Below are 19,077 nucleotides of genomic sequence, written 5' to 3' on the forward strand. Positions count from 1 at the left end.
GGAAGACCGAAGCGTCTTCATTCAAACTCGGCCGCAAACCTCTTGCTTTTGTTACTCGACGAACTACGTTACTTCGGCCCACTGCCACTGATGCCACGGACTGGAAGCGAAGTCTGAGAAACTCGTCCCACCGCGATGACCGACGGTCCCCACTGACCAGCACAGGGAAGTCCGTCTCACGCCGAGTAAAGTAAGCATGTCATTTGAATGATCGACGCTGCATGCTATCGACTGTTGACAACGAATGCAGCAGAGCGTTTCCTCATTTCAAGCAAACCCCAAGTCTGAGTGGTGTAATGCGAGAGTGACCAGTCTCTGGCAATACTCCGGATTTCGTTTGGACACGATCAGCGGGCGAACACCGCCATGGCGATGGCAAAGGCGTTCGTGATCGCCGATGCGCACAAGCGGGACATCACGGCCGTCGAGTTCTTGCCGTACAAGCGAGAGTATGTGACTGCGTGCGAAGGTTAGTTGGCTGTATGCAGCATTGGTTTTATGACACTGCACCAGACTGTTATTGCCCTGGCCACTGCCTTGGCCTTGGGCGGATGCTTGGATTGGGCCTTGATATGTACAGATAAACATAGTCATTGATGACCTGTTCCAGATGCTGGGACTGAGAACTATGGTCGAAGTCTGCAAACAAGCTTGCGAACCTTGTCACACTGTGCGGTGGCAGGAGACACACACTAACCAAGCGTACAAAGGCACTTCTCCATTGAAACGCTCGTGATTTACAGTTACAGACATTTCCAAGTTATGGGCAGTTGCTGGCCGCGGACCACCCTGGCGGGTCATAGTAAGGCCCCCCCCCCCTATCGCTGGCGCTCAGCTGGCTTGCGTGATCCCTGTGACGCGGTCACACCAGACCTTGAGTGCAAAGCTTGAATGGCTTGCCGGTTTTTCTTACCCGCCAAATTTTGAATATCTCGAAACACACCAATGTTTGCAAGAAACCGGAAAGCAGAAGGTTCGCGATCTAAAGCTGTACTTGTTCTAGTGTTCAGTTTTGATGAAGAAGCAAAGGAAGCCCGGACCCTGAATTGCGAAGTCGTGCTCTTTTTATTTGTTCGGTGTGCATGGGCGCGATGGTTCGGGTGGTGTTTCCTGATGTCGAGCTTTCTGCCCCGCCGCTTGCCGTTCTTCAACTCAGTTGCAGTCCACTCTCTTCTTCGTACCCGGCTTTCTTCATGAATTCGGTCGTGAGTGTGGTGCCTTGTCTTGGCCTCAAACCGCAGCTCCAACAATCTACGCAGCAGTCTAGAGGCACAGCGGCAGAAATCCATGGTCGTCGGACAAAATCCAAATCAAACTGAATACAGTGTAGTTGGATAGACAGACTCACGGTGAAAACCAAAGGCACAGGGATGGCACGGCTCCACGGACACAAGAAAGAACATCAATATCAGTTCATCATGTCAACTAGTTACATGGTGTGCTCCAAGCGCACTCAAATTATTTTTTGAATTTCGGCTTTCAGCCGCTTGTACAAGCTGTGGCTGAAACAAGCCGAAAAAAAAAACGGCTGAGAGTCAGCCACGGCTGAAAGTCGCTTGTAGGACATTTTTCAGCCATTTCCATGGTAATAGTGACGTAAACAAGCGCTTTTTTCGGCTGAACGGCTGAATCGAGCTCGGTGTGACCGCGGCCTAAGCGAGATGTGAGCGTAAAATTGGTGTTGCTGCAAAGTAAAACCGTCCTGCAGAGGTTGAAGTGGCTGGGCAGGAGTAGTACGTCTGCAATGGCAAAGGTGATTCTGGTGCAGTGCGAGTGTTTGTTTTTTGAGATCCAGAGGGAGCATTGTCAGTTAGTCCTGTTGCCTGACGATTGACAAGCACAGGCGTGAAACTCGTAGTGGCAGCAGACATGCGTATAGCTGGTGAGGACCTTACTGGTCCATGAGGGGGTATAGCCATGTATACAGCAGAATGATGTCTCTACTCTGGACTATTAGCTGTGTTCTGTTACATGTACACTACACTCCTGTTCTTGTAGCAGTTGAGCACTCTAATGTGGGGTAGTGGCTTTGCTGTTTGCGTTATGCGGAGCTCACTGACTTGTCAGTTTGAGCACTCTGGCAAGGTCCGTTCGGGCCGGGTTTGAACCTGGCTTTGGAAAATAATATTAATATTTTTTCATTCCTATCAGGTTCAGCCTCATCTTCTCTGTGCTGCGCTGATGAGTCCACAGAGGACGAAACAGTTCTGTCCACAGAGGACGAAACAGTTCTGTCCACAGAGGACGAAACAGTTCTGTCCACAGAGGACGAAGCAGTTCTGTCCACAGAGGACGAAGCAGTTCTGTCCACAGAGGACGAAGCAGTTCTGTCCACAGAGGACGAAGCAGTTCTGTCCGCAAATCGAGCCGAGTGTAAACTACAGTGATGTATTGTTGACTGATTATTGCAGGGGGATTCCTATCGTTCTGGGAGGCTGACACAGGAAAGCAGGTTAACACCATCAAGGCTCATCCGGGTGCTGTCATGGCTCTGGCTGTCTGGTGAGTTCCCTGGCCGTGATTGTTCCTGCTGCTACTACTGCAGTTGTATCTGCTGTTTCCGCTGTGCTGATGCTGGTACTACACTCCTATCTCTCTAACCCGAACCTCCAAGTTCCGGGCACCTCAGACTACCGGGCAACCTGTGGGTGAGGATAAGTTGAAATATTATTACTCTATGCCATTTTTTTGTGGAAATAGTGACATCACATGCCAGATGTTTGTGCCCGGTTCTGGACCGTCCCGATTAGAAAGATGCGAGTGTGCTGCCTGTGCTGGTCATGGTGTTGCTATTGCTGCTGCTTCCACTGTTGCTACTGCTACTACTGATGCTATTGCTGCTGCTACTGATGCTGCTGCTGCTGCTACTGATGCTGCTTCTTCTGTTTCTGCTACTGCTGCTGCTGCTGCTGCTGCTGCTGCTACTGCTGCTGCTGTTGCTGATGCTGTTGCTGCTATCGCTAATGCTGCTGCTACTGCTGCTGCTGCTGATGCTGCTGCTGCTGCTGCTGCTGCTGTTTCTGTTGCTGCCATCGCTAATGCTGCTGCTACTGCTGTTGCTGCCTTGTTCTTGTTATGAATAATGGCAGTGATGTACAAAAAGCGGCGCCTGTCCAAGAATGAAATGTGGCATTGTAGAAGTACCGACAGTTATCCATGTGCTCGTTGCTCCTTTTAGGAATGATGCTAAAACACTGCTGTCGGGAAGTTTGGACGGAACTGTGAAGACGTGGACTTCTGTCCTGGAGTGCCGGCAAATCCTTGACGTAAGCGAGTTTGCATTCAGAGTGCTATGTGTGCGTGTTGAACTTGATGGTGAGATGCACATGCCTTTCGTTTCTGCTTCAACTTGTAACCATGGTGACATCAGCAAGGACCCATGCTGCATTCGAAGACATGACTGGAGTTGGTCACCGGCAGCGGGTATTAGCAGTCGTTGTGCGTTGCCTTGGGAACTTAGATCAAAAGTGTTATAGACGTATACTCATAATACATCCACATCGGACTAAAGTATCTCGACTACAGAAGGCTACTAGGCCGACTCGTACACTGGCACACCGTGCAAAGTGACCAGCAGGGAATTGAGCCCAAAGCAGGATTGAGCGCAACCATGTATCTATCATGCAGAGGGTGGGCAAAATGTTTAAAACAGTTCGTCACATAATAGTTATAAATGTGAAGTTTTGAGAGACGCATAGCTGGAATTTCACACTCTTAGGGGTTATGGTCGTTTGCTGCTGCTGAGCTCGCTTTTTTGATTTTCCATGTTGTGATTCTGCAGCTCCAGACTCCAGTATACTCAATGGCATGGCATTTGAGAACGGGACAACTGCTGGTCGGTGTGGAAGGTGCTATGCAGGTCATATCGGAAAAAGAAGGTATGTTTCACATGCTCAAGTATTCTTTCAGAATCTATTAGGCTCCAAGCTTTGTTCCAGCTTTCTATAGGTGTTTTGTTGTGTTAGCCTCTCGCATGTTCTTCATTTAAAAATGTTCATCACTCATCAAAGGATCGAGGTGCAGTGTAACTCTGATAAAACGTACCCATGGGAAAAAGGAAAGTATTCTTGGCATCGGACGTTTTTCTTTTCCGAACATACTTCAAAAATGGAGCAGCACCCACCCATCCGAAGATAACACACTCAGCAAGTACAGTAAAACCTGTAACTAAAGACCACCTTGACTAGCGACCAGCCTGGTACTACAGTAAAACCTGTAACTAAAGACCACCGTGACTAGCGACCAGCCTGGTACTACAGTAAAACCTGTAACTAAAGACCACCGTGACTAGCGACCAGCCTGGTACTACAGTAAAACCTGTAACTAAAGACCACCGTGACTAGCGACCAGCCTGGTACTACAGTAAAACCTGTAACTAAAGACCACCGTGACTAGCGACCAGCCTGGTACTACAGTAAAACCTGTAACTAAAGACCACCGTGACTAGCGACCAGCCTGGTACTACAGTAAAACCTGTAACTAAAGACCACCGTGACTAGCGACCAGCCTGGTACTACAGTAAAACCTGTAACTAAAGACCACCGTGACTAGCGACCAGCCTGGTACTACAGTAAAACCTGTAACTAAAGACCCCGTGACTAGCGACCAGCCTGCTACTACAGTAAAACCTGTAACTAAAGACCACCGTGACTAGCGACCAGCCTGGTACTACAGTAAAACCTGTAACTAAAGACCACCGTGACTAGCGACCAGCCTGCTACTACAGTAAAACCTGTAACTAAAGACCACCGTGACTAGCGACCAGCCTGGTACTACAGTAAAACCTGTAACTAAAGACCACCGTGACTAGCGACCAGCCTGGTACTACAGTAAAACCTGTAACTAAAGACCACCGTGACTAGCGACCAGCCTGCTACTACAGTAAAACCTGTAACTAAAGACCACCGTGACTAGCGACCAGCCTGCTACTACAGTAAAACCTGTAACTAAAGACCACCGTGACTAGCGACCAGCCTGGTACTACAGGAAAACCTGTAACTAAAGACCACCGTGACTAGCGACCAGCCTGGTACTACAGACCACTTCGCCAAGCACGGACGGCCTCACATCCATATATGGTTGTGCGGTGCAAACCTCTAACTAAGGACCACCTGCCACTAAAGACCGCTTTCTCTGGCCCCAAGGGGTGGTCGCTAGTCACAGGTTTTACTGTACACGTCTGATCAGAGTACCGTATTTTCTCGATTAATAGACCCGGTCTTTTGTTTTTTTGAAGAGGGTTGGACCCCGGTCTCTTATTTGGGCATGGTCCATTATTTGAGCACGGTCCACTATATTTTCATCGGCACACCGCTGGAAATGGTGGGTATAAATTCTATATAATGACGTGTTAAAAACCCACCATTTCCAGCGATGTGCCGATGAAAATATAGTGGACCGTGGTCAAATAACAAAAGAAAGCACTAGCCACTACAAAAATTGTAGTTGCGCAACCTAAAATCGCGTCCTTTTTTGATCCACCACGTGCTTTCTTTGTGCGCATGCGCAAAGCGATGAAAACAAATAAGAGACCGGGTCTCTTATTCGGGCATGGTCTACTATTTTTCCGTGAGGCCTCTAGGAGGGTCTACTATTTGAGCATGGTCTATTATTCGAGCATGGTCCATTAATCGAGGAAATACGGTATACACTATTGAGATTTCAAGCTTGGAGCACTAGCCTTTCCCTACATTTTCAGCACACACAATAACATGCTCCCCTACTTTCTAGCCACTATGTGAAGTGCAATGATATCAGGCCCTGATTGGCGAGATGGAAGCATGTTTATTGTGTTCTGGTATGCCTTCTCTGCAGGCAGCAAGCTCTCGGGTCGCTATCTGAAAACCAGAGGTATGCGTGAGCGTGTGACGTTTCACATCCATGTTATTCGCTTCACAATGTAGAGTGCCACAGGTTTGTATCCCCCCCTCCCCCCCCCCCCTCTCCTCCCCCCCCCCCCCAGCCCCATTCCTTACCTTTCTCACTTTTCCTTGTATGTATGTATATTTTTATTTGAATTCGCAAGTACACACGGGCTACAAGCCCAATTACATGGAAGCGAATGCCATAATGAGGCCAATTAAGAAAAAAAGGTGGAGGAAGGAGGAGGACGGTAGCAAAGCAACAGGGAGGACAATTCAGGACCAAAATCAACAATTGCACAAATGTGAGAGCACCTGAGACCGAAGGTACCTGTGGAGCGATAAAATGCCAAGCAAACAGAAGAAAGGAAATCACAAGCCAATACACGCTAAACTGCACTTGAGTTAGAATGAAGGGGAAAACCGGAGCTCAACAAAATTATAACGTACAAAGTCATAATAAGAAGTCAGCTGGATGAGAAGTAGCACAAGCAAACATTTCCTGACAACGAGAGGGGCTGTAACTACAGCCACAGCAGTAGCTGCTGTAGCAGCAGCAGCAGCAGCAGCAGCAGCAACAACAACAACAACAAAAACGTGTACCTCGGTGTTTCTTCCACCAGTGCTGACTGTGAAATGGTGAAGTGCATGTCGTGTACAGCCACGTAATAGTGGTCAATAGTGTGAGTATTAAGCTCCCTCGCCCTGGGTTGGCTTTTAACACTCTTTCCAGTTAGCGTCAAAGTGTTCTGCCCTCGTGCAAATCTCGCTGTTGTACTCACGGTTAGAGTCCTCTGACCGTTTGATGCTCTGAGCCAGTTCAAAATTTGCTTTTCACTGGACTTTTTGCGATCAGCTCGGCCAGCCACTCAGAGCTCCGCTGATGAGCTGTAACACAGTCCAAACAGCTAGCTGTGCGGAGATAGAGTAATGGTATTTATTCATTTTATTTATCGTCTCCACTTCATGGCACATAATAATACATAGCCAATACAAGAAAGGGAGGGTGAATCCAACCACGGAAAACAGCATTATCAAAAGAAGAGAAGGAAGGGAGGTGTCACCATGTGCCAACAGCAGGTAGCACCATACTATTTTAGCTGAAATGCATCCTTAAAAGCAAAGCAAATGATAGCTATATGATCATGTGGCTGCTTGTGTACTAGTACAAACGGAATTCGGTGAATCAAACAACCCGGAGCTTGGATGGCTGATGATAGAAAGCTTTTTACTAGCACGCCACGATACTGCTTTCACACTTGTGTCTTGGTCTGTGTGTATGTGTGCGTGCGTGCGTGTGTGTGTGTGCACCCTCGTCCATGCCCATGTGCATTGTCTACAGCTGACTACGTTCTTGCACATCATGAAGACATTGTGCAGGGAATACAGAGCTATGAGAGTCGCGTCTACTCAGCTGGGTAAGGTACTAGTGCTCCGGCGCCATGATTATCATCATATTGCACAAGCCGAAAACTTGGCAGGTGAATAATGTCAAACAACTCCAAACAAAGACATGTGTTTGGTGGAAACTTTCGTCCATAGGTGTTAAAACGCAGTGAAAGGCTAGGCACATTGACATTAATCTCGCATTCTATTTAGTCGGAAAATTCTTCGGACAAAAATGACAAATTCATTTTCCGACAAATATTTCTGCTTGTACAGTACCACCTCCAGTCCAGTCATAAAAATTCCATTGAATTCGTGCAGTGCCTAACTGTACTGGTCCAATGCCATACCTACTAGTGTCCAGTACATGTACAGCAAAGTGCTGGACTATGCACTGTAACCCATCTCCCGGATGTGGCCTAGTTTCCAGGGTAATCCCTTGCTCAGTAGGCCAGTCCGGCAGACAAAACTTGAGTTATTCAAAGCCTTTCTTTGAAAGTATGGTAGGTACTAAATTTGACCCGTGAAGACAATATCCCAGATCGTCCTGAAAAGTGTTTTCTTGCACGTTTGTTTGTGTGACCTGTTGATTCAGCATACGACATCTGTAGAGTAATTGTACAAACAGTATTGCTGGTCGGTGCACTTCTGTTTTCATTATTTTTATCTTTATAAACCAATCTTGTGATGTTTTGTTTGTTGCCGAGCAGGATGGATTCAAAGCTCATTGCTTATGAGACTTACAGTGATCACGGCCGAGAACTGATTCGAGCGGTCACAAGGTACAGTCGACTCCACTTATAACAAACTCTCATATAGCGAATTTTGTGATTTAGCGAACCGTTGTCCATGTCCCTGTTTGAACCTATATAAAACCTGCATGGATGTGTGTGTGTGTGTGTGTGTGTGTGTGTGTGTGTGTGTGTGTGTGTATCCTCTTCGGCGAATTGGACAAGAAACGGCCAGGTCATGGGCTCCGGAAGCCGTGGCGGGACAATGTTGTGTCCGACATAAAGGACCGCCAGATAGCGGACTGGTTCGACCTCGCCCAGGATTGCAGAGAGTGGAGATCAGCATGCAGCACCATTCCTCCGACCGAGCCCGTCACCTTAGACTTCGTTTGCACTTGTGGAAAGCGCTATCGCCGTCGCCAGGACTTGACTCGCCACGCCCGATTCTGCTCGTGACTTGAACACTGTTGGTCCCTTCTAGACCTGCCATCATCTCCGGATGGGTATATTGTATTGTATTGTGTGTGTACATGTGTATTATCTCAGTATGAACATGGTTTGTGTGGGCAATGCAGGAGTGCACCTGTTCCTGAATGATTGCATGTATGATATGTTTGTCAGTGTTTGACATGCCTGCAATCGGAAAATCTCTCATGGCTTTGCTGCAACAAGACATCCACCACCATCACAAAACTTAATGGATGGGTACAGATTCTAAACAATGTGGTTTTTGGTATCATTTTTTCTTGGCCATCGCAGAAGAGAGTGCGCGCACACGTGTGGTATTCCGTTCCTAACAGTTGGCAAGGACACTACGGGCAACATCTGGTAAGGACATACCGTTAAGCAGCAGTGGACTAGTACTCAGTTTCCCAGTCCATGCAGTTTTAAGTAGAATTTGACTGGCATACATATCCATCATGAGCTATTAGTACATGGTTTGTACACAGTGCGAAGTAGAGGAACCCAGCTTCTATCATGACCTTTTCGAATCTGGAGGCTCGATTTGTCAACACGAGCAATCAAAGAATGACACTGCCCCATTTATCCATACGACGTCCTTTCGAAGTGTTCGTGGACATACATTAGTGCAAGCACTAGAGAACCCGCTCTATGCCAAGGTTGTCTGTTTGTACTTGCTCTATGTTCTGGTATAATCAGACATGGTGATGGCCGGGCACAAGCCAAACTTCCTAAGCTGGTTGTGTTTCTCAAAACACTGAACTCTATCGCCACTGGTAACACGAATGTGCGATTATTTTGCTATTGCTTCCTGCTTGATTCAGGGTGATCACCGGTTCGTATGATCGTTATGTGCGCATTTGGTCCATGGACCTGCAGGCCATCTACTCCTTTGGACACAAGTAAGTGGTCCGATAAACCACTCTAAACCGAATAGAGCCTTCCTTTTTCACACCTCTCACCCACTTGCTCCTTCACATTAATTTTTGGATGTCTTTGTTCAGTTCCAACCATGTCCGCACTCGAACTGCAATGCACTCTAGACCAAACATCTCCCAGTACAGGACAGATGTGTCTGGCCCAGAGGGTCTGTGAGTGTCACAGTGCAATGGAGCACGCTCTGGAGATGGTGGCTGAATCTTGCCCGAGAACACATCCCTAGAGCAAAGCCTGAGGGCAGTAGATCTCGAGGGCTGCATTCGATTTAGTTTAGAAATATGTACTAAAATTTGTAAAATGGAAATTGTGGGCACAAGTTATGCTATCGAGTCCATCATCTAAACCAGATTTTGAACAGTCAGACGTGCACAATCTATCACAAAACTGACAGGAGTGCTGAGACATTCCACGGCACGAAAGTCAGCCTGAGCACTGCTCGATAGCGCCAACCAACGGCCTTCCAACTTGGAAGGTTCATGGATATTAGTGGTAATTCCAATTTCCATGTTCCAATTTGTTTTCCTTGCCTTACCATCTGAGTTCTTAAATATTTACTACTTGGTATTTAGTGCTGTGAGGGGGTCTGAATATCCTGTCATTCCTGCCTGGTGTGTGTGTGTGTGTGTGTGTGTGTGTGTGTGTGTGTGTACATGTGTATGCCTGGCATGTATGTGTGTGTGTGTGTGTGTGTGTGTGTTTGTGTGTGTGTGTGTGTGTGTGTGTGTGTGTGTGTGTGTGTGTGTGTGTGTGTGTGTGTGTGTGTGTGTGTGTGCGTGTGTCCGTGCAGTGAGGACATTCGAGGTCTGTGCGTGAGTCACTTCTGCAATCAGCTGTGGGTGATGCAGAACCAGTCCACCGCAGCACACATCTACGATCCCAAGTCCGGTGAAGAGCTCTCCGACTACATGGTCACGCATGAAGAGATGCTCAGCAAAGAGTAAGCCACCCCTCTCCACCCTGCCTGCAGAGAACAAGACGGGGAGAATCTTGGGGTTCAAATCTAGGAATCTATATCCACACAAGCTCTCCAAATATATACTCTTAACTGGGAAAAATATACTTGTAATGCAACCGTGTCGAGTGTCCAGGGCACCTTTTATATTACGCTTCACACACAAAAACGTTCCTTGCCCAGTTTGTCTTTCGCACGAATCAGCTGATTTGTTGGGACCCTTGTTTCACAAATTGCTCCGGCTCGAACCTTAGAATTGTCTCCTCCGCTATTCTGGCCTAGTCCTGAGCACATTCCAGGTCCACCCAGTGGTGCTGATGGATGAGAATGTCCCCCCCCCCTTCCCCCGCACACACACACGCCTACTTTCCTTCTCGTGATCTGAGCACATGCACTGAGTGCGAACAGCATTCTAGTTTTCGGCAAAAAGGCTGAAGCAGTCTGCTGTTTCCCTTTTCTTGTGCTCACCAGCCTGGGTATTCTCAAGCTGTTTTCCTGGTCCGAAACTGGAGACATTGTGGGTGAGTGTACAGCGGTGTGTTGTGGATGAGTTCACAATGGTTGAGATGCTTTATGTGTTCCGAATGCACTGGAAGGTGCCATTGTACAAGAGCAATGTCCTGTTTTGGATTTTGAAACCGAGTAGATTACAAGAAGTAGCGACGACCCAGCCATTATGGAATCAAATACACCACACCACCACATTGCGCTCTTGGCCGATTTTTTGCGCGCCCCTTTTCACACGTGCTACATGTTCCTGTCCCAGCCATGAGCGCGTGTCGTTATCACCTGACCTATTTGATCACTTTTGTCATTTTTGTCACTTAGGGTAGGCCATGTTTCTATGCAGAATGAGCGCAATTGCGCCAATTTAGCCCTATAAAGATTAGTCTATTCTTATTATTCTTTCATTCAACATCATATACCTCCACTGATGAGCTCAGGAGGAGCGAAACAGCTGTCTGGAGGGTTATTGTCAATATCAATCTATACTGTAGTACCGGAATTGTCCTCGCTGTGGTGATGGTGATGTGAGTGCAGAGTTTGGATCGGCCAAGAGCGCAATGTGGAGGTGTGGTGTATTGGATTCGAGTAGATTACCAAGGAACAACTCCCGAATTACATGTGTGTCAAGGGGCGTAACACCCGCTACGACTGGTACGACCATGGTCGTACCACTTTTCGAAAAGTGTGGTCCGTCCGGAACGTGCAAAACCGTAATAAAAAAATCAGGATCCATCGATCCATACTAGTATGCGCATCAGACTTTGACTCGTAGACCTGCCATGCAGTCATACTGGGTACATACTGTCCTCGACTCGACTGCACACTGCACAGTCCCAGAACGCAGGATTTGTCTCCTTTTTACAAAATTTTCCCGGGGGAGGTCCCCGCACCCCTCCCCTCCAATACGGCCTTTGGCCGTGCCGACCTTCGGTCGTACCACTTCCAAAACCCCTCCTACGCCCCTGATGTCTATGGCAGTGAGTTTCAATTCAATTGTCACTGTGATGCAAAGCTCACACACGGACACACGCACACACACACACACGCACACACATGCAAAACACGCACTCATACACGCACGCGCACTCCTTCTGCTTGTCATTTTCCCTGTCTCTCTTCTTCACTCCTTTCAGGCACTACTCGTAAAAAGTCACTGGTGGTATGGAAGTTTGACTACGGAGCTCCCATGGTCATCAACAAAGTGGATGAGATTCAACATACATTAGCATACAGTAAGATCACTTACTCAAAATAATATTGTTTCCCAATGGGAATCATTTTCCCTGGGGGGGGGGGGGGGGGGGAGGAGTGTATTGTGTTGTTCTTACACCACCTACCTTTCACATGTTGCATTCTGCACATCACTGTAAGTGTCGTACTCACACCTTCATGATGTGCTTCATTCACACTGCTGTATGTTATAGTCTCTTGTCATTCCAGTAATCATTACATTCTGGCCATCTCACTACAGGGGGGCCAGTTTTGTGTCCGAAAACATAACTTCATGCACCAAGTACTTGTATAGAAGTGCATGCCTGTTATAAACATACTCGTGCAATCAGCTTTCCCATATTCTGGCAGTGAGAGAGGGAGCGATTGCGATGAAAATTGTCTTTTTTGAAATTCGTTTCAGTGCAAAGTGTCGGTATTTACGAACGCTCCTCTCAGTGAAGATAAATGCAAACGGGTACGGTCCATCTCGTCAGACTGCATTCTGTGAAGTGTTTGTGTCAGGACAATTCTCCCCCAACCTCACCCTCCCATCTCTTCTAGCCATGCTTTTTACGATGGCAACCAATTTCTTCTGGGCGCAAACATTCTGTGGTGAACATTTCTTTGACATTTTTGTGCACTGTGTACATTGCATTCTGCATTATTTGCAGCACGGAAAGTACCCATCCTGATCTTCAGCGGCGGTGAGGATGGAGACATTGTCAAGTGGGAGAAACAACAGCTGAGCAGTCTACGCTTCAGGTTTGTTGATGGTTAGATGCTACTGGGTGTGTCAATCAACGCACGCCTAACCCCTTTTTCGTTGCATGTCTGGGAAGAGGCACGAGGACAAATACAAGCCTGTTTTAACACTCACTGCATGATGAACTAAAATGAGGAGAGGAACTCGACACAATGCTTCATATCCCAGCAGGACGGAGTGGGTGGGACCTGTGTCAAGAGAATTAAATGTGTCACCTGATTCACTCTGCTTGCGCCAAGCTTTGATTCTTCCAAAACCGCAGAGTGTTGATCGTCCAGCTGCACCCGGATGGTCCAGTGATTATGCTTACACACATGAAGAACAGAAAGAATAAAATTCGACGGGTTCGCGTACCGGATGAAGAACAGAAGACACTGGAAATTTGGACCAGGCCTTTTGTACCGTTACTTTGCAAAATTTCTTGAAGACTTATGGTACGAAAGGCGTCGGTAAAATGTCCAGTGTCTTAGGTGCTTCGTGTGATAATTTCATTTCCTCCAGTCAAAAACTTTTCATGTTTTATGCTACAGAAAGTAGTAAGCAGATGTATACTATCACATAGTTGGACGGGGGGGAAAACCCGGATCGCACGCCACTCAAACCCACCATCAGTTCATTAAAAAGCTCAAGCCAGACAAGATTACAATTTCCTTGGAAACAAGAATGCAGTTATACTTAGAAGTAGGACACAGTTGAGGCTCTTGAACATTTTGAAAGTTTTCACTAGTGTACTTTCATGCCTTATCATCAGGTGAAATACAGGCAAACTCGAATGAACACAAGATTAGCCATATTTTTCCACAGTATAAGCCGCAGCACCCAGATATTTATTTGTCACGAAACACGGACATCCACCCCATATATCACCATTCGTTTGACCATCGTAGTATGCGCCGCGCTGACGTTTTCTGTGTGAATTATGAGTATTTAAAGGGCTGCGTACACTCCGGAGAATCAGGTATCTTGTTTTCCTTCTTTATTCTGTTTCCAGTACTGAGACGCTTCCTTACAGCGAGGCTGCCGACAAGGTACGACTGACCGAAGAGGAGATATTTGCCAGGGAGCAGGCCAGGAGGCTAGAAAGTGGCGGAGCCGACACGGGAGAAGTTGAGGTAGGTGTCGAGTGGTAGAGTTGACAACCGAAGGCCGTATGAGCATTTAAGCCAAGTGGGACAAAGTTCACACTCTAGCTGGGTAGATCCTGGAGGTCAGGTTGTCACTAGATGCCAGCTTGGAACAGACAATAACACTTGGAATATCAACTAATCCCCCCCCCCCCAACCCCTCCTCTCACAGTTTGAACATCACTGAATAATTGCACCGGCTATCTTCTCGCAGCAGCGTCACTCTGTCTTCAATTTAACATGTGCTGCCTGGTGTGCATGTGGGTGCGGGCATGGGTGAATGCGCGCACATAATTATGTGTTCGTGCGTGTGTTTGTGTGTATGCGGCGTGTATGTGTGTGTGTGTGTGCGTGTGTGCGTGTGTGTGTGTGTGTGTGTGTGTGTGTGTGTGTGTGTGTGTGTGTGTGTGTGCATGCATATGTACATGCCTGCATGCGTGCAGACCGAAAAGCACATCTCCATCAATCGAGTGGTGTTTGTGGAAAGCTGTGACTACCTCATAGCCGGCTGTGATGATTCAAACATTTGTAAGTCAGATATACTGCTCTCAGTCACAGTAGAGAGGTTACATTGCATGCTATTTTTGACGGGATGCATGAGTTCCGCTTGCATGTTGGAGAACAACCTGAGAGAGCTGCATCTCGCGCGGAAGTTTGGCGTTTTACGCCGATCGAGAACCCATTTAACGTGAAACTGCGTGGCACGTCTAAAAATAACGTGCAGCCTATTATTATTAGACCTCGCTAATATATTCTCCAAACTCACACAAATCCTGCTTTCAAAACTACACTAGCAATTCTACACACAGCACTGTAGCGGTAGCTACTTAGAGTAGTTTTGCCTGACTGTTTATTGCAAAAGGGGGAACATTATCGGACACGGAAAAGCACAACTAACTGTAAGGAGAGCAGAAACGAAGAGCTGATTCCAATCGGGAATCACTGTGTAAAGAAGACAGAGAGCGGAATGGACGGCGGTGCTGCGTGCACACTGCAGCGACCGGAAGCAGCGTGCCCAGTACGGGATGCCATGTATAGATGGAGCCCGAGGGCAGTGCACTCAGACATGAATACGCACGTGCACCCGAGTACTGCGTTCAGTGCATGCGGGGACTGTGCCATAGAAGGGGAAGGGTTAGTGATGCGCAGCCAGCAAGTACAGCGGTACATGAATGCATGAGTCTATGGTACAGCAGGCAGGGTGCGGTTCTTACACACGTACGCACGTTAGATCAATGCGAGTGAGTGTAGGGAGTAGGCAGGAGAAACCAGGAGACAGTCAATGCTATGCCTAGGGATAGAGTTCTGTCATGATGCTACTCATTACACTACAAGCACGCTCAGTTGTTGTAACACCTGCATTCCCTATATCAAGTTGTGCCACCCCTCAAAGCTTTTAGAATGTTCCACATTTCCTCCAACCTCTTTTCTTCAAAGAGGCTTCTAGCTCTGGCGCATTAGTCATGTTCCTCTGTCTTTCATTCTTCTTGTTGTCATTTCTATCTGCATTGCATCTCTCTCCTTCTTCACTGTAGACGTATGGGGTTTCAACGAGCAGCATCGGCGTGTGCAGCGTGAGATGGAGGAGAAGGAGCGCCTAAACCCGGAGCACAGCCGTACTATGAAGTTGATGAGCATGTCCACATGTAGTTTCATGTCCAGTGATGCTTCAAGATCACCGACCATTGCTGAGGAGGTATGGTATTCATCTAATAGATTCTGGACCGGAAACATAGAAATTATCGGAGCTAATCAAAAAGATCAAAGTAGGGACTTCCCCTTTTGCCCATTTAGCTACCAGGATTCGACAGTATGTAGATGGTGGGAAAAGAGGTAACGATGCTACGTTAGGCTTGCTTGCTTTATGTTTTGTGTTGATGCTCGCACAAGCGTATTCATGCATGCATGCGCTCATGAGTTTCTATACATGTGTGTGCACATGTATGCCACCAGAGCATACAAAAATCCGTATCATATTATTCATTGACAAGCACTGCTGTACTGTTGTATGACTGTACTCTGTCTGTGTGTGTTGTGCTGCGTGCCGTGTGATGTGTACTGTGTGTGTGTGTGTGTGTGTGTGTGTGTGTGTGTGTGCGTGCGTGTGTGTGCATTTTGTAGGATTCATCTGGTAACCGAGTGGCTGGCTTTGAATGTCTTTACACATTATGTTACCACATCTTGTCAGTCACTGCACTGGCTGTGGTACCACAGGAAGGTAACAAGTATCCATTCCTGGTGAGTAACCTCCACTTAACAATTTGATTATTTTGTTAACCTGACGATTGCCGAGTGCGAAAACATTGGAAATGGAACTGATTCTTATTTGCGGGACAATGACTCATATTCTTTTCTCTTCAGACGCATCTGCGAGAAACCTGAAGGCTTCTACGGGTTCAATTTGCAATGGATGCTGTTCTCCCTTCTGTAACAATTTTTGTTTATACCCCCCCCCTTCTCCCTCCCCAATTGTGTAACAAAAATGTCCAAAGTTTGTCCCCCCCCCCCCCCCGACGGCAAACTCTGTAACAAATGTTTGTTTCACCTTTCACCTGATTTTTCAGTTGTCATCAGGTTGGGATCGTCGCTTGGTGTTGTGGAACACGCAGACGGGAAGAGTGGTGGACTCTCTCCGACCTCCGGCTGCGGTACGCGGAAAAGCAGCGGCCGACATCGTCACCGATCTAGCCTACAGCAAAGAACTGTAAGTGCCACATTTTCCAGAGTATGAGCCTCACTGGAGTATAAGCCACACAGGAGTGTGAGCCACACCGGAGTACACGCCGCACTGGAGTATAAGCCTCACTGGAGGGCAAGTCGCACACATAAGTTTGTAACGAAATATGGACATCTACCCTGTTTATCGCGGTTAATTGTACCATCGTAGTGTAAGCCACATCGACATTTCTGGTGAATTAATGGTGTTTAAAGGGCGGCCTATACTCCGAAAATTACGGTAACGTTAAAGGAGCCGATGGAAAGGAGCCTGAACGATGCATTAGGGCTGCTTATACACTTCTCTATAATTCTTCCCGGACAAAATGGTGTAGGTTGCTGCATGATATCAGGTCATGGATGACATGATTAGTAGGGCATATGCTCTACAGCATGCAATATGGATTTTTTGCTGGATCTTTGTGTGAAAATCGTGTTGTAAAGTGGCAGTTGTGTTCTGTGTCTCTATTGTCCAGGAATCTCTTTGCGTACTCGTCGGCAGACAAGAAAGCCTACATTCGCAAGTTTGCACGCGATGGCAAGAAGATGCTGCTCGAAGCCGAGCTCTCTGGTCACCGTGCTGAGGTCACGAAGGTGAGTGCCTGGTTTCATGGAGGGGGAAGGGTGTGGGAATGGAAGGGGAAGGACGTGGGAATGGAGGGAGAAGGGTGTGGGAATGGAGGGAGAAGGGTGTGGGAATGGAGGGGGAAGGACGTGGGAAGGGGAATTCCAGCACATCGTACACTGCTGCTTGATGAAATCCAATCAAAATCACCCAAGTATGCACTGTGCATTGCGCAGCCCTACAGTCCATTCATCGGAAACAGTCGGAAACAGTCTTTTGAAAGTCGGATTTTGGCCGAATTGAGGATCAAAAGCCCACTTCAAATCTCAAAAGTATGGGTTTTGGATCTGCTTCTCTATACATTTTGCCATGACATACCTGTCCTAATTTGGTAAAACCTGGCTGAATTTACATTTCCCTGTTCTTGCACTTTTCTGGCCTCAAATGTGGCAAGGAGTAATTGCACGGGTCACAGAATGCACGGTGTACTGTTGTTTTCACGATATCTACAACTATGTGTGGGAGACACCAAAAAGTTAGGGTGCCAGTCTCCAACGAATGGACTGTAGGCCTGCGAACACTGGGCTGCGAAATGGTGCAAGGTGCAAACGTGACTCACGCGACCGGATGTGATGGAGCGTCACTGTGTATTGTCAACGTGAGTGTCTGTCTTCCTGGAGTAGGCTATCACTCTCGAGTTTTTTTTACTTCAGTCAAGGTTCATGTGAGGAAAGATGGGTGTGTATGTACATTTGTGAGACCAGCAAGCCATTGTGGATAGGCATTCTATCGAAGGCTCTACATTGCTTGCTTTCATCACTCCTCTCTCCCAATCTTCTGTGTGTATGTGTACCTGTGCTGATGTGTATGTGCGTTTGAGTTTTCGTTTGTTTGTGTACGTGTGTGCGTGTGTGTGTGGGGGGGGGGGCATGCGTGTATGTATGTGGGTGTAGATTTGCTGGAACAAGTTCACGCAGACGTGGATAACCAGCTCGGCTGATCAGACCGTGGCCATCTGGGTGAGGCAGTTAACTGCGATGCATCAGAGCTAGAATTTTTGACACCTGATGGGGGCACCCATCCCCATTTTTCTAGTGTAGTCTGCTTGATTTCCCCTTGTATTCCCTGACATGTCCTCCACTTTGTTGTTATTGAGTACCTCTGTTCATTTGGTAACTGGGAATTTAAAAATAACATCAATCAAAACAACAAAAAAGACTCCCCATAGATCTCCGACAGGCCTGGCTCTTTGAGATGACAGTCATGTTGAACCTGCTGTGTTACTGACAAGTTTCAGTGCTAACTGGTCATACACACACGTGTCATGTTGAACCTGCGGTGTTACCGACAAGTTTCAGTGCTAACTGGTCATACACACACGTGTCATGTTGAACCTGCTGTGTTACCGACAAGTTTCAGTGCTAACTGGTTATACACACACGTGTCATGTTTACACACCACATAACAGGCTTCGCACGGTGAGTCACGTCTGGCAACACTTCGTCTGGACGGCACGGTCAGTGCACTAACAGTGGACACGGTCAACGGGTGCGTTCTGGCTGCTTCCGAGAGCGTATTCTGGTAAGAATTCTCTGCTACATGCACTGGCCAACAGTGCTGCACACATTTCAGAAGTAGTTTAGTTGGTGGTTTGTCGATTTCGATCTATTTTCCATGGATTTTGAAGTTCTATGTGGTCCAGAGTGAAGGAAAAATAATAATAAAATCTGAGCTCAAGCGTTGGCGAGACGATGATGATGTTGGATGTGTGTGCACATGTATCTGTCTTGCAACGGTGAAGGGCGACTGGAACTTGCTGCCAACGAGTCTCATGTTCTAACCTCTCCCGTCTTCTATCTA

General features: G+C 47.3%; 1 protein-coding gene across 1 annotated transcript in view; it reads left to right on the forward strand.

Annotated features, from left to right (window-relative positions):
* LOC135812149 (uncharacterized) overlaps positions 1-19,077 on the forward strand; it is a 22,241-nt gene continuing 3,164 nt past the window's right edge. The window contains exons 1-21 of the mRNA XM_065325469.1: positions 1-469; positions 2,412-2,502; positions 3,179-3,266; positions 3,782-3,878; positions 5,815-5,850; positions 7,204-7,279; positions 7,958-8,029; positions 8,738-8,806; positions 9,265-9,342; positions 10,167-10,316; positions 10,803-10,852; positions 11,972-12,070; positions 12,722-12,812; positions 13,805-13,925; positions 14,381-14,465; positions 15,473-15,633; positions 16,059-16,175; positions 16,502-16,641; positions 17,129-17,246; positions 18,171-18,236; positions 18,686-18,798. Coding sequence (XP_065181541.1) covers positions 367-469; positions 2,412-2,502; positions 3,179-3,266; positions 3,782-3,878; positions 5,815-5,850; positions 7,204-7,279; positions 7,958-8,029; positions 8,738-8,806; positions 9,265-9,342; positions 10,167-10,316; positions 10,803-10,852; positions 11,972-12,070; positions 12,722-12,812; positions 13,805-13,925; positions 14,381-14,465; positions 15,473-15,633; positions 16,059-16,175; positions 16,502-16,641; positions 17,129-17,246; positions 18,171-18,236; positions 18,686-18,798 — 2,021 coding nt within the window. The 5' untranslated portion in view covers positions 1-366. The remainder of the gene's footprint in view (positions 470-2,411; positions 2,503-3,178; positions 3,267-3,781; positions 3,879-5,814; positions 5,851-7,203; positions 7,280-7,957; positions 8,030-8,737; positions 8,807-9,264; positions 9,343-10,166; positions 10,317-10,802; positions 10,853-11,971; positions 12,071-12,721; positions 12,813-13,804; positions 13,926-14,380; positions 14,466-15,472; positions 15,634-16,058; positions 16,176-16,501; positions 16,642-17,128; positions 17,247-18,170; positions 18,237-18,685; positions 18,799-19,077) is intronic.

Source organism: Sycon ciliatum, chromosome 3 (assembly GCF_964019385.1).
Source record: "Sycon ciliatum chromosome 3, ocSycCili1.1, whole genome shotgun sequence".
NCBI lineage: Eukaryota > Metazoa > Porifera > Calcarea > Leucosolenida > Sycettidae > Sycon > Sycon ciliatum.